The 15,182-nt window shown below is 36.3% G+C and overlaps 1 protein-coding gene across 2 annotated transcripts; it reads right to left on the bottom strand.

Annotated features, from left to right (window-relative positions):
- Positions 1-344: 344 nt before the first annotated feature.
- LOC129882992 (chloride channel protein CLC-d) lies at positions 345-15,182 on the bottom strand. 2 transcript variants are annotated; one of them, XM_055957521.1, is made up of 23 exons: positions 14,647-15,182; positions 14,347-14,419; positions 10,225-10,446; positions 10,092-10,138; positions 9,908-10,006; positions 9,515-9,589; positions 7,706-7,794; positions 7,170-7,310; positions 7,025-7,095; positions 6,863-6,942; positions 6,600-6,749; positions 5,612-5,671; positions 5,440-5,514; positions 4,659-4,810; positions 3,482-3,617; positions 3,276-3,407; positions 2,718-2,795; positions 2,580-2,635; positions 2,376-2,462; positions 2,134-2,290; positions 1,811-1,912; positions 1,530-1,576; positions 345-748 (listed from the first exon to the last, which is right to left on the bottom strand). In XM_055957521.1, the coding sequence occupies exons 1-23, from the start codon at positions 14,821-14,823 to the stop codon at positions 673-675; spliced, it is 2,382 nt and encodes a 793-aa protein (XP_055813496.1). In that variant the 5' UTR covers positions 14,824-15,182; the 3' UTR covers positions 345-672. The 2 variants fall into 2 exon arrangements, with proteins under 2 accessions (XP_055813496.1, XP_055813497.1); XM_055957522.1 differs by having other exon boundaries at positions 1,535-1,576.

Raw genomic sequence — 15,182 nt, 5'->3', positions numbered from 1 at the left:
AAATTTCATTACAAATTCCAATCGACCCTGGGTTAACAGGATAAAATCTTCACGGTTTTTTTTATGCCGGATCAAATATTTCAAGTATTTAACAATTACTCCTTTTGTTTCAGTTTACGTGACAGGATTTTCTTTTTAGTCCATGTAAAAAACTTTTGTACACACATACAGGTAAGAATGTATATATGCTATGTGTAAATATGTCTTGAAATTACAAGATCTTTCAAGAAATAAAGTATATCTCACTCTTTAACACTCATAACTTTAGTCAAAAGAACATTTCAATTCCTTTCAATGGACAATAGATGTGGCAGAGAGAGAGAGAGAGAGAGAAAGAGAGAGCATCAGCTGCAAGAGGTTATAGAGACCACTGAGATTCAAGAATGTGGAACAGTGTCAACTTTCTTCCAACTATTGCTCCAAATGTTCAATGAAAAGGAGCACAGCTTTTCAACTAATTTCTCATACACCATTTGCAAGAAATACAAAAAAAATATTGAACTGTTTCTGTGATAACCCCATACTTCTCAAGGGGAAATGAATACACTATACATTTCCTAGAATCTAATGACGACAGATTATGAAGTGAGATCTACTGCAACCAAATCTGAGAGGGGAGGCTGGAAGCTATTCTTCACTGCAGAAACAGCAGCGAATCCCTGGGATTCTATTTTAAAGAAGACCATCAAGAAGCGGCTGTTGTGCATCTCCTTTCCTCTTGATCACTCTATGGTTAGATAGTGTACCTCTGAATAACAAACAAAAATGTCATGTAAGTTGTTTCGATTTAGCGGAGTAACTCCAGAAATAACCGTTAATTCATTGATGGAATAATGACCCCTTTTTTCCATTTAGTCAGTAATGAGTTTAGCACAAAAGAACAGTACCAAGAATGCACAGGCAATGCAACAGGCGGGTTGCCATTACAACAACCTTCTTACAAGTAAAGGGAGAGTAATAGAGTTCACAAATCTGCTACAAAATTGAACCAAGAAGGTGATAAACAAAAGAAAGATGACTTGCATATGCTGCACAATGGATGTACATGATTACATACTCTCCTACTACCTTATTCTTCGATTTTTAATTACTTGTTTTTATTACCTTTTGCTTAGGTTATCGTATTATTTGTGATTGTTACTAATCTTTTGTCCATAATTTTCAATATTGCTTCTTCACTATTGTTTCCTTTTCATAGTCTTTTTTTATATGCGTCACTTGGGCTGAGCGTCCTTATGAAATAACAATCTCTACCTTCACCAGGTAGGGTAAGGCTGCATACACACTACACTCCCCATACCCCAGTTGTGGGACTACACTGCGTATGTTGCATGGTGTCCAGACCAGCTGCCAGACTTTTTTTTCATTTCTGACAAATATTAGTATGATTAGACATTTTAGGTAATGGTGCAGCAGCTGTCACAGGACGCCTGGGAAAAATCAGGCGCACATTCACATAGTCGAATCAGAAAATTTTAAAGCAAATCATAACAGGATAGATGTCCATAAGTATGAATAAAGAAAGAGACCTTACACTAGTTGATTGGAGCTCTACGGCCGCTGGATCATCATTATCCTGCATTATAACGTCTAGACTATTAACATCAATTAAAAATAACCACTTTCTTCAAATATCCGAGAAATCCCCTAGTGGGTTAGCTGGTCCAACTCCAGTTGGCCCACAGGTTTGAAACTCGGGGGAGTATGGATCCACCCTTAATACCAGAAATCATATTAAACTGATGCATGGATTGAACTGAAAAATCACCACTTTAAATATAAATGAAAATAGGTGGTCTAGCAAAGGTACCTCAAGTATCAGATCTTTTCGAGTGATCATGCCAATAACACGAGCAGGGCGTGGAACAACAAGTGCGTGCCTCAGTCCTAGTTGACGAAAAAGATTATATACCTGTACCATCATCAGAATGTTGAAACATTTTGATCATTTGATGGATACCATGGCTAAACTTGGTCTCTTGGGCATGAGTGGGAATAAATTCTTGTTTTCCACCTTAAGATAACAACTAAGCCTACGTTTGTCATGTTGTCTTCAATTCCATACAAGAGTTGGCAAAATAATGACTTGGAAATTAATAAAGGGGCAACAATTAGAATAAGTTACTATGTTACCTTTGTTAATGACATGTCTTCTGGAACAACATACGGAGACGGGTTTAAAAATGGGGCAAGATCAATGTACATCTCCAGATCATCTGGAGTGAAATGGATATCATGGAGAGATATCCCTTTACTAGAAACGGGTTTCACAAATTCACTAAGGTTGTGCCTGTGAAATACATAATCTTTAAAATTTTCATGTAATAGACAGAAGCACCAATACACCATCCTCCATAATAGTTCAACCAAGTTACCTGATTGGCAAAAGATCACCTCTTGAATCACAGGGTAAAGGGCTATGCTGAAAATCAACTTTTGATTGTAGAAGCACCAATAAATGACTGCATAAACAACAAGATAGAATAAATATTTTGTTCAAGTCTACTGATTTCTCAGTATAGAAATCCGTGTCTCCAAATAAAGCATCAATAGCAGGAAAGATCATCACTATCTCTCACCTTCTTAGTATAAGTCCAATAACAAGTGTCTCCCCAGTTCTTGCATGGTCAACAACCTAAAAATAGATGAATCAGAAGAAAGATCCAACATGCAAATAGCTTCCACTGAACACAGTAGATGAACAAAGCTTAACTTACAGGGAAACCATTGTGGTCATTGCTCCTCAAAATAGAAACTACATCTGCAACCTTCACAACCCGAGGGAAGTATACAACCTAAAAGATGCAGCAATTAGGGGTGATTAGTGAGCTAGGATTTGCACAGCAACTGCACAGGTGTGGGTCAGAAAATCCAAAATTTAACCCTCTTCTAATTTTAGAGGGACTCTATGAATTCTAGTAAAGTTTCTGCCTCGTTTGCATCTTCTTTTTAACATTAAGGTTCCTAGTCATGGTCAAATCAGATGGTGTTGCATGAACGTAGAGCTCATTCTTGAAATATCAAGGAATTGTTGCAATACAGAGCTGCTGCTTCACTTGCTTTTAGCAGAAATAAAATAAACAAGAAAGGAAGACGGACTCTGACCGTCCAAATCATGCAAGAGTGATAGTTTAATAACTCCAACTAGAAAAAGGTAAAGAAACCACTATTCATCTTTAGCTCCATTCTGAAAAAAATGACATCCCGAAGAAACAAGGAAACAAGCATCTGCTAGTAGGAGCAGAACATGACAAGGGCACTGAAGAAATTCTTACGTTTTGATTCCCACATGCCTCTTTTGCCGTCATATAGCGCATTTGATACTTTGGTCTAGATTCAAGTAATGGAATTGCCCTTAATCTAGCCTGTTCTTCATATAATCCTTCATTAAAAGCATCACCAACAGCCTACACATGGGTAACCCTTAGTCCTATGTGAATGAAAAAGAGAGCCGGAGAAAATTGTAAGTATCAAAGTGCACCTTTGAGATGAGAAGAACCAGCATTATTAGAGGTAAAAGCTTTAAGTTGTTTGTAATCTCCACCATGATGACACAGAGAGATACAGTCATACGCATAGAGCCTCCAAGAAAAGATGCAGCACCTAGAAGAGCATACCTAAAATTTCAACAAAAGAGGCTTAGGAGACTTTATAAGTGAAGAGAAAGGATTACCCAGTGCAAGATAAATCATGTGAAAAAAACCATAATATAGAACCTAAAACCTCAAAGTAATGAGTGGGATAGCTCAAAAATTTCTGAACATCTTTTTTTTTGATAAGGTAAGATAAAATATTTTAAAAACACCTACTAGCCTTCCTCTTTTGGGGGGAATAAGGTAAAAAAACTTTATCTCAATTAATTCTGTATAAAATGCAATCAATCATTTCAAAACTTGCAGATTTAACGACATCAAGTTGTTGGAAGATCAAACTACTTTCAACTGGTAATTTAGATTATTTGCCATCTATGACACGAGCCAGTCTGAACTGACTAATGTTGCAGAATCAGCATAACTATTTATTTGCTTATTGATTAGAGATCCCGATGGACAACACCAGAGACTACACAAACCCCACATATTGCAAAAAGAGAGTACGACACACCACAATTAGTAACTAAAAAAAGATTATCTTGTTGATCATCCACAGGATTAGTCAAGTCAACCTGATGCAATGCACAAACACTCCCATTTTCTTTGACACCATTGTCATATGATGGTTTTGCAGAGGGAGGTAAAATGCAAAGGAGATTCTCATAACGACCTCTGAGACTAGGTCTAATTTTGTTAAACTAGAGCGGAGGCCTAGTAATTGATTCTCTTCTCGCAACCCCACCCCACAATACACCAGAAAAAAATGAATATAGGGCTTCCAGACATGGTTGTGATTTCGATCAAGTGATCCTCCGATTGTTTACTCTATCAAAAATCAAGAAGCATACTATGCTCTATTCCTTGAACACCGAGGAATCTGCTTCCATCAATTGTGATACCTCACCTCTTTAAATACTCGGAGGAACTCAGAATGAAGTGGAACACACTTTTTGAACCAAAGGGGCAAAAAAGAACTTAATTCCAGTAATGTCAAAGCTTTCACCAGAGGATAAATCTATAATGTATATGGCTAAACAAAGGAGTAAATAAGAAAGAAATACTTACGTCCCCTCTTCAATGTTCAGCTTCTTATAAAAGCTAACCACAAACATGCCAACAAGACGTCCATAAGTTGATCCTATCATGATGCCTGGCACAAACTGACCTGCTGGAACTGCAGTTCCAAAGGTTACCACAGCCAAGGTATAAAACATAACCTGAGAGACAAATACACCAATCATTAATTTCCTGCATAATTGTAACCCATCAAGACACGAGAGAGGTTTTTGCTATAACTTTCTTCCCTGAACTGCATAAACATCAGAAAAGAGTCCACTTAAGCACAAGAACTCTAGCAGTATCGGCAGATAAGCATAAAATTTGAAGAGTTGAAAAAGACAAAGTGTATTAGAAATGCACGCTATCCAAAGTGTTTCTAGCATCAATTAAGGTTCACTCAACACATCCTGAGCACAACAATAGCATTGTGTGGCTCTGAATACTATTTTAATTATAGCTTAAAAAAAAAAGGAAGTTCAAGTTCAGATAGAAAATCCTATCCCACCCCACAAGAAACTCGCATCCCGGTAAAAGGAAGAAGATTTGAATTTAACTCAAGACAACACTACAAAATCTTTTACGATGTTAAATTTCAGAAACAGCAGTTTTATGGGGATCTCAGATTCTCAATACTGATACCATAATTTGCTAAGTTTTCAAGCACATGAATTTTCATGCAAATAGTAATTACAGTTCACCCAAATGTAGAAGTCAGGATGAACACATAGAATACATGAAGCTATCATTCACACAAATGGAAGGGAGAAATTTAACAAGTATTCAGTACCAGAAATGTCAGTAGGCTTTGAGCGCTGAATTCGTGAGCTGTCTTCGCACTGAATAAATTTCTTATAGCGTCATCCTGCAGACATGCATAACACAAAAAGCTCCATTAGTGAAATGGAAACTTGACAGCTTTTTGTTTAAAATAAACACAGGTTCAGGAATTGTTTAAAGACCTGAGTGTTGAAGAATATGGTTGCGAGGTCATTGTACTCCTTGCTGTTCTGACAGTAAAACTGCAAAATGCACAAAATCCAAACATCACCAACAAAAGAAGAAAAGTGAAATTGGATATCAAGAAAAATACAGAAGCAAATATCAACACAACAAAACATCACAAAGGAAAATGAAACATTTCACAATATTTCAGCGAAGCCTGGAATCGGATTTGAACTTTCAGCACATAATATTTTTTTTCGAGAGGAAAATCTGTATAGTACTTATTTGGATGTTAACTTTCCGCACATAATTAATCAAGCCAGGATCGTAAATCAACTGCTAGTCCTGGATGTAGCATGCATTAACAGATTTGAATGCACTTTCAATTGCTAACAGCAAATGCTTAATTATCATAAACAGATTTAGAACTGTCTACTTGGAGCTAGAGGAATAAATGCTTCACCTATCTAACAAAACATAGACATGAAACAAACACAACAATAGAATTGTGGAACCATATCCCAGAGACAGTACACATTTTACTCTACTTTTTCACAAGTGATTTATATACAAGCTCCCATGCAGGACCTAGCCTGTATTGAAGAAGAATATAAGAAGTATCAATAATGACCATTTTAAAGAATTAATTGGTAAAGAATAAAGATAGTCAGCAATCCACAAGCACTACAAAACAAGCCCATTAACTCCATAAAATGCTAAGCCTAAACCTTTTCAAGTAAGAAACTAAGGTGCCTGCGAAGCATAAATAGAACAGTTGACTCTACTCTTCCAGATGTCACAGCTTGAGGCTCCCGTTAATAGCCATTGATTGCTTGATATGTATTAACGTGTAAGTGCATAGGATTTAGAAAGGACGACCACATGCAGCATAATAGTTTTCAAGATTTAAAATATGATAAAAATAAAATTATAAAAGCAAAGTAACAGAAATTAAATGATTGAAGATAAAATAAAGCAGAAGTCATAAGTCATAGAGGATCTTACATTAACATAGTTACCAAACATTCCTGGTGCTTGCGGACATTCAATGCCAGAATTAGCATCGGCTTCAGGGCACGGAGTACATCTTCTAAAAAGTGGCAATCCAAAGGAAATAGCTGAAGTTATCACAGAGATGAGACAAGCTTCAATAATCTGAGAGTGGCAGACCACAAAATTAGTTCATCAAGCTTAGCAAGGAAAGGATACTCATCTTCAAAAATGAGAATATACAACCGCAAGAAATTCTTCTTAATAAGTAAACTTACTTTCACACGAATTCCTTTCTTGTGCAAGTAATTTCTACGCCAGTGTGTTACATAGAGAGTAAGCTGATTGAATAAAGCTCCTGCAAAAGTCAATGCATGACCAATTAATTTACCGACCATATTCTTCAGGTATCTCAACATCTTAATGTCAACCATACATACCAAGGAGACCTCCTATAACTCCAATAACTGCCATGGGCAACAACTCCTCAAAAGAATAGTCCTCTTGACCACTGAGAGAATTGTAAGATGTCAAAAGTGTAACGAGGATATAGTGTAGAAGACCAGAATGAGTTCAGAATCTAACCCAGAGATATCCCATATAATGAAGCCTCCAGCGCCAAAATGACCACAGTTTCCATCTTTACACCATCCCATTGCTGTACGGACAACAACAGCTACAATTGCAGAGGTAAAGAAGACCCGCCACATTAGTTGACTCCTCCACCTTTTGATAAATAATGAAACAACAGTTGATCAAACAGCATTTAATTTTTCACATTGCAGAACATGCTAACGACTACTCGAGTGGAAGTAAAAACATTGTGTTGTTTATGATTGAAAGAATCAAATAATTCAAACAAATTATAGTTCCTAGTAAAGTGCACCACATTCAGAAAGGTACAAAGTGAAAGCTAACCGTGCTTATTCAAAAACCACTCTACCAGCTAATATGATGATTAATCATAACAGCAATGGGCTTAACATTGATGGTTTAGATACTGCTCACTAGCAGTGTCAGAAATAGAAGTATGCAGAAGTAGAAATTGTTCAACAAGGAAAATATCTCATAAATTGCACTAGATGTACATGAAAGAAGCTCAAAGGAGAGATGAGAATTACCAAGAAGTGACCTCTTCAAGAGCAAATAATACCCCACCTACTGGAGCTCTAAAAGCAGCAGCAACTCCAGCAGCACATCCACAAGTCACCTGAGTCAACAGATACAAAGGAGTAAGCACTTCTTAGAGCAGAGAAAACCCCTCTCATCATGAGAACTTTTTTTTGATAACCCTCTCATCATGAGAACTTTCAAAAACCAGATCTTAGCTTTCATCTCCAAATCTTTTTAGCGCTTCCTAAGATTCATAAAGAAGTTGACACCTTAAGTAAAAAAAGAACAAAAGAACACATTTAGGATGTCCAGATAGATTAGTACCTCAAGATTTAAACGGTCTAACCTAGATTGGAAAGAGTGATATCATTTTTACAGAATCACACAGATCCTTATCACAATTATATGGATTGATATTATATCACAGGTTCAGAGATCCTTAACAAAATTCTTGTAGATTCTTAACAACTTCAAAATAATTATGAAGAACATGTCATATACAAGAGGGAACCACTAAACAACATTGGTTTAGTTTTTTGAAACTATCGGGATATAGATTTCAGTCGTATAGGTTGATTATTTTTTTTTGATCAAGTAAAATATGTTCATTCATGAACATGGCCATAACAGCCGTATACAAGGGATATATCAAAAAGTAAGGATCTACACAACGATATGGTTCTCTACAAACTCCACCCAATCATCTATACAAGAAGGAACTTTTTTGTGCACCAAAAGAAAATTAGGGAACGGAGACTACTCCTCAACCGAGAGAAACTCAACTCTACTCCTTCAAAAGCTCTCCTATTTTTTTCTCTCCAACCCACATTAACGCAAAGAACAGTACATAACCTGATACAACCAGTTAAACCAGATTGATGTGTAAATAATCTTTTACACTGTCGATACATATAATCAGGATCCAAAATTAAATTGTGTGATTATTATTGCAACGATCAAGAAAAATGAAACAAGAGCTGATATACTCATAATAAACATGGATGCTTACTTTTTTCATAAAAATAAATCTGGATGCTTGAAACAAAGGATAATTGTGCAACATCAATCATATTGACACAAAGAAGGGGATAAATCCACCATCGAATTGCTTTAGCAGTGAAATATTGTATTTGGGATATGGTTCAACTCCAGTACATGATTTTTCTGATTGTCTTCCAGCTATTACTACACTGCATGTTATTTTGTCTCTAGAACCAAGTCACACATTTTAAGAAGTACCACTATTCCACATGTACTACTTTACTGACTCCCTTTACTCAGGTTGATTGCCAATGGACCATAAGACACACATTGAATTGCACAAGATGCATCGCATCACGTGTGACTTCTCTAACTTCTATACAGAACCACTAGGAATAAACATGAAAAAAATAAAATTACTTGCACCTGGTGTAACATAATGCATGACACATGTTATCCTTTTACAAACAGATCAAGCAAACTAAAACTGTAAAGGGCCTCAAAAGTTAGAAAATATCCAAAGAGCTCCTTGGGGAAAATTGGTTGACAATATTCCTCCAAGTAGAAATGGAAAAAGTGATTCTATCTCATTTAATATAAAAGACAACAATATCTTCTTCTTTTGAGAGATAGAGAAAGGTAATTATATTATAAATCTAGCACTAAGGAGGTGATGTACTAATTACAAGTGAGCAAGAAACCAAAAGAAAAATCCCTTGCCAAACTTACAGGGATTCTAAGAGGCTAAGTATATCTTTTATAGGCCTAAGATACTAAGTATTAATTCTGTTCATTTACAAATTCCTCTTTACACCAAAAAGACAACAGTCACTCACCAAATCACGACGATCCCGTTCACTGCTAAAAACTTGGAGCCACCTTGACCGCAGGTGATATTTTGTGGATCCACCCTGTAATTACATCAAAATACATGAACATTCAGTATAACGATTGGAAGTAAATGCTGAAATCAGATCTTTGATTCAAATGACCAGGTAAAACAAACAGAACATAGAATCAGCAACAAATATTTCATTGCTAAAACTCAGAATATAAGATAAAATTTGGACTCATGAAAAATCAAAAGTGAAATGCAGTAACAGAACATAGAATTCAGCAACAAATGTTCCATTGCCTAAAACTAAGAAAAATATAAGATAAAATTTGAATTCAAGAAAAATCAAAAGCGAAATGCAGTTATAGAAGAAAAAAGTAGGAGTAATACTCACTTGTCCAAGCAAAGAAGCAATACAAGCACCAATATGTACAAGAGGCCCTTCTTTGCCAAGAGCAAGACCACCTCCCACTGAACCTATGCTTCCAAAAATCTAAATGACCGAGTAAGAATAACAACAAATTATCTGATTTAGAGTGACAGAGAATCCTGATCAAAGCTTAGCTGTGCTATCATACCTTTCCAATCAGAGTTCTGAAAAGAAGGATCCCATGTGTGTCAATTCCTACACATACAGACCAAAATGAGTAACCCAGAAAATATTTTTCTGGCCAGAGATTAAACAAAGAATACCAGAAAGTACAAGCGTACCATTTAGATAACCCTTTATTTCAGGAATTCCTGATCCTGATGCTGCTGGTGCAAAGTATGTGATAATATATACAGAAGATAATACTAGAACCAAGTTGATCAAAATATACACCAGACATCCAGCAAAGTATGACTTCTGAATAATCTGAAATGTCAATGAGAACTTCCATCCCGCAAAATTTTCAACAGAAAGATTAATGAAAACAGCAGCAAGTCCTGTGCCTGAGAGAAAATGAATAGGAACTCAGTTCATCAGAGAGCGACTATTAGATCTAATGATTATAGAAATACAAAAATAAAAGAAAATAAGATTACTACAACAAAATGGTAGCAAAGTTTTGCTCACTGACACATGTTATTAGTTCTAACAACTCCACCATTTCAGAACACAACAAGAAGGTACTGTCTGCTAAAATGAGCAAAAAAATTAATTTTGATGACACAAGGAGAGGGGAATATGAATCACAACCCTCCAAAGTATTAATCACCAGATTTTCCATGATTATTTGACATAAAACTCATGGCTCACCAATCATCACTCATATACTCCTACAACAAGATTGGTCCTAACATCTACATTTAAGGACAGGATTCAGATGATGAATTAAGCTACTCCGAAACTTCCAGCCCATGAAAAGAGAACCATTCTTTTTTGAAAAGGGTTTTTCCTAGAGAGAGAGATTACGTCTGAGGTGCTAAACTATGATAAAGCTCCAAATTGAGCCAGAAATATAATCAGTTGGCAAGCTCCAAAGGGGCACTGACAAGTTCATTTTCTAAAAACTATTCTACACACCATAGCCAAGGACAATGCACATTGCATTTGGAATTCTACAATTTTCTCATCTCAGAAAATTGTAACAAAATTTTGCTGGTCAAAAGTAACTGTTTAATAGTTTGGAAAATGATGTATAACTCACGAACTAAAATATGAAGCATTACTCACCACATGAAACCGCCAAAATGGACTTAAGCACTATAATCTCATTTGCTTAAATCAAATTTTTCTTTCTTTTTCCTGAGAAATGGTAAGGTTAAAATCAAATTATTACCTTGATGGCTTGTATACAATCATTTGTTCTGAAATATGTCTGACTATCACAATAACTATTAACGCTATATACAACATAAGTTGCAAATCTCAGAAATATTGTGATATTCTTCTTTAAACGAGAGATTCCATTCATGAAGAATAAGCTAACCCCAGCACAGTAATTAAATGATTTTTAAGATATCCCTTTACAATAAAATGAAGGACTTAGATTTTAGGGAGTCATTTATGACCTAGTATAGGCTAATCAGAGCAAAAGTAGAAAATTTAATTTCTCAATTTTTGAATATTAAAAGCTCTTATCTATATAATAAATCAAATACCTACCCTAGAAGGGAAGAGCTAGCTAGGGATCCCAAAACAAAAACAGAAAATAAGAGAAAATGTTGTCTTAGCTTTAGATTTATATTTGTCTTGGCTTTACATTTATAAATAAAAACGTCAACCAGGCAAAGACTAAACAATCACTCAACTACTGCACAATCCAAATTAATTTGGGTCGGCTATATGGATCCTCCTCCTCAATTTTTCTGTTCCATTTTATTCAGGACATGCAAAGATTAACAAAAAGATGCATTTTCAAGATCGCCAGTTCTCTATTGCTGACAATATAAGCAGGTAAAATAAATAACTATTCTTCCTCCAATAATGTTTCAGCTCAAGATTTACTATGGTCATCAGTTATATGTCAACCTATTGACATGCACCATACAGGAGTCAACAAAACAAAATAGTTCAAACGACACATGTGAATCTGGAAATTTATTTGTTCTTCTCAACTCTACTCTCTGTCCCTTGATTTGTATAATGTCGCCTTACTAAATATGACCTAAATATCAGAAGGAGCAGCTCAGGTGGAATCTTGAATCGTGCGAAAATAGATCCTCCAAATGTCTTATACAGAGGCTAAACAACTGAGTTTTTTCTTGCAACGGGGCATCAGATATTCAAGATTGCAACAACTACATGGGTATTAAACTACTAAGCCACACTATAAAAGTTTGGGAGAGGGTAATAAAGATGAGGATGAGGAGGGATGTGTCTATTTCCGACGATCAACTATGGAAGCCATTCATCTTCTTCTAAGGAGATCGTCAAAGCAGTATACAGATATGAAAAGAGACTTGCATATGGTGTTCATAGACTTAGAAAAGGCATGCGACAAGATCCCTAGGGAGATTTTATGGAGATGCTTCGAGTCTGGAGGTGTACTTGTGGCATATATTAGAGCAATTAAGGATATGTACGATGGAGCCAAAATTTGAGTAAGAATAATGGAAGGAGACTCGGAACACATCCCCGAAGTTGCATCATGGATCAACTCTTAGCCCGTTTTTATTTGCCTTGATGATAGATGAATTGACACAAGATATTCAAGAGGAGGTACTATGGTGTATGTTACTTGCAGATAACATAGTATTGATTGACGAGACACGTAGCGAAGTTAACGATAGACTGGAGGTTTGAAAATAGACCCTAGACTGCTAGAGTCTAAAGGCTTCAGGTTGAGCAAGACTAACATAGAGTACATAGAGTGCAAGGTCAGTGGTGCATCACATGAGGCAGATGTGGAAGTTAGATTAATACATAGTATCTTGGGTCAATAATGCAAGAAAATAGGAATCAATGATTAGAGTGAACTGAATGACATGGTGGCTCACATCTGATGTCCTAAGTGATAAGAACGCACCACTGAGATTTAAAGGTAAGTTCTATTGAGTGGATATTACACCAACTATGTCATAGGGAGGAAAGTATTGGCCAATCAAGAATTCACACGTTCATAAGATGAATGTAGTGGAGATGGGGATACTTGAATGGATGTGCGGGCAAACTAGGAGAGATTAAGGTGGGAGTGGCTCTGTGGTGGACAAGATGAGGAAAGTGAGATTGAGATGGTTCGAGCATGTAAAGAGGAGAAACACAGATGCCCCAGTGAAAAGGTGCGAGAATAGGTCTAAGGAAAGGTAAAGTAGACAGAGTTAGAATTTTGGAGAGGTGATTAGACATGAACTGATGTGAACCGGCTTTCATAAAGCACCTTTGGGAAGCAAGAATTATTGGGGGTCCGTTTTCGAGATCAATTCGACAATGAAACTCTTTTAGAAATGATCTTATCTATGTTATATATCTTGAACGATACAAAAGACAAGCATCTTACGATGTTCATGATCAATTGGATCCTTCCACAAAAGAAGGTACCGGAGAAGATCACTATGATCGTTTCAGTAGTCGTATTGAAGAAACGCAACAAAGTGATCGGATTATTGGCAGGAACTTGTAGTTGGATTTAATCTTTCACGATGGAAATGCGCTCTTCGCCCAACTTTCCAACATTGGGGGCTAGCTTGCTTCCACACATGGCATATCTTTAGCTCAGGACATGACCTTAAATAGAAAAACATAAAGGTCGAAAATTAGGGAAGAGGGTTAGTACGTAGTGGAGCTTTCTTTCCAGTGGGAAAGCATGGTTCTTTCTTAGAGCATCTTGTATGCTCCCTCTTCTGCTTATCAGTATCTTTATTATTCTATTATTATCTTATTCTTCAATTGTATAACTATTGTTATTTCTTTTACTTGGGTTATCTTTACTATTTTGTTGTCACTACTTTTCTTTTCTACCGTATTTCCACTATATCATTTGTTCTTGTATTTGCCAAACCTATTTTGAAAATGTTTTTCTTGAGCCGAGGGTCTATTGGAAACCGCCACTCTACCTTCCTCAAGGTAGGGGCAAGGTTTACCACCCCAACCTTTCCAGATCCCTCTTGTGATGGAATCACACTGGGTATGTTGAAGGGCATCAGATATTGATATTATCTTTTCAAATAGAGGGGGGGAAACAGCAGAGAGGTGCTCTCACCAGTGCAATTCCTATTAGAACTATTCACAGGAAACTGGTATCATAAAATTCCATTCCTTCCCACAATCCATGTGAAACAAAAATTTAACTCCAAGCAATTTTAATTTGAGGAAAATGGGGTACCAGGGACAAGAACATACCCTAGACAATCTATTCCTACAGGGCACAAAGAGAAATAACCATAGATTAAGCTGATAAAAAATCTCACCAATTCCAATTAGTAACGCCAAGAACCACTTAACCAAAACAGCATATCCCATATAAAGCTTTCCTCTTTTAGCCTGTCCATATAAAACACACATCAAACACAACTTCAGATATCTTAGTTTCCAAATGTAAAACAATGAGCTAATTTTTTCTCTTTTTTGCTATACAATACTAGTATAAAGCAAGCATATTTAGAACAAAAACTGAGTTTTTCCTAATATAGAGCTAGGACTTTTTGAACATAAAGCTGCTATCTTTAAACAAAAAATAACAATAGTTGAGCTTTAGACAAAAGATCCACCTGTTCTTCCCTATAAGCATAATTTTCAACAACTTCATAATCAAGACTTTCCACAGTGCTCCCATTGCCCTTTCTTGATGGACCCACCTCACCGACTTCCTCCTCCTCCGTCGCCGGAATCCGTGACCACATCAGCTTCGCCGTCTCCACCCCGTTTTGAAAATGATCTGATAACATCTTCCACCTACCTCACCTCCCTGCTACACTATGTATAGGTCTTATTAACCCCCAAAACCTCAAAAATTCGAACCCCTTTTGTCGAATAACCCCAAAATTAGAGGTGAATTTTGAGAAAATTAGAATCAAGATTGGTTTTGTTTTTTTTTTGGTTTTGGGTGTCAATGTCACTAGAAATTTCTTTTCTTCTACGAGAATAATGGGGGAAAGTGACGGATGCGTATGGGAGTGACTTAGATTCGTCAATTGGATTTTCCCTATGAATTCTGCCAGTCCGGTGAGTCCACAACAAGTTTACTATCTTTTTCTTGGGGTAAAATTATATTTTGGGGAAGATGGGAGTTGTTCCAAGAAAATCT

Source organism: Solanum dulcamara, chromosome 3, assembly GCF_947179165.1.
Source record: "Solanum dulcamara chromosome 3, daSolDulc1.2, whole genome shotgun sequence".
In the NCBI taxonomy this organism is placed as follows: Eukaryota; Viridiplantae; Streptophyta; class Magnoliopsida; order Solanales; family Solanaceae; genus Solanum; species Solanum dulcamara.
This window is presented reverse-complemented; position numbering and strand designations above follow the sequence as displayed.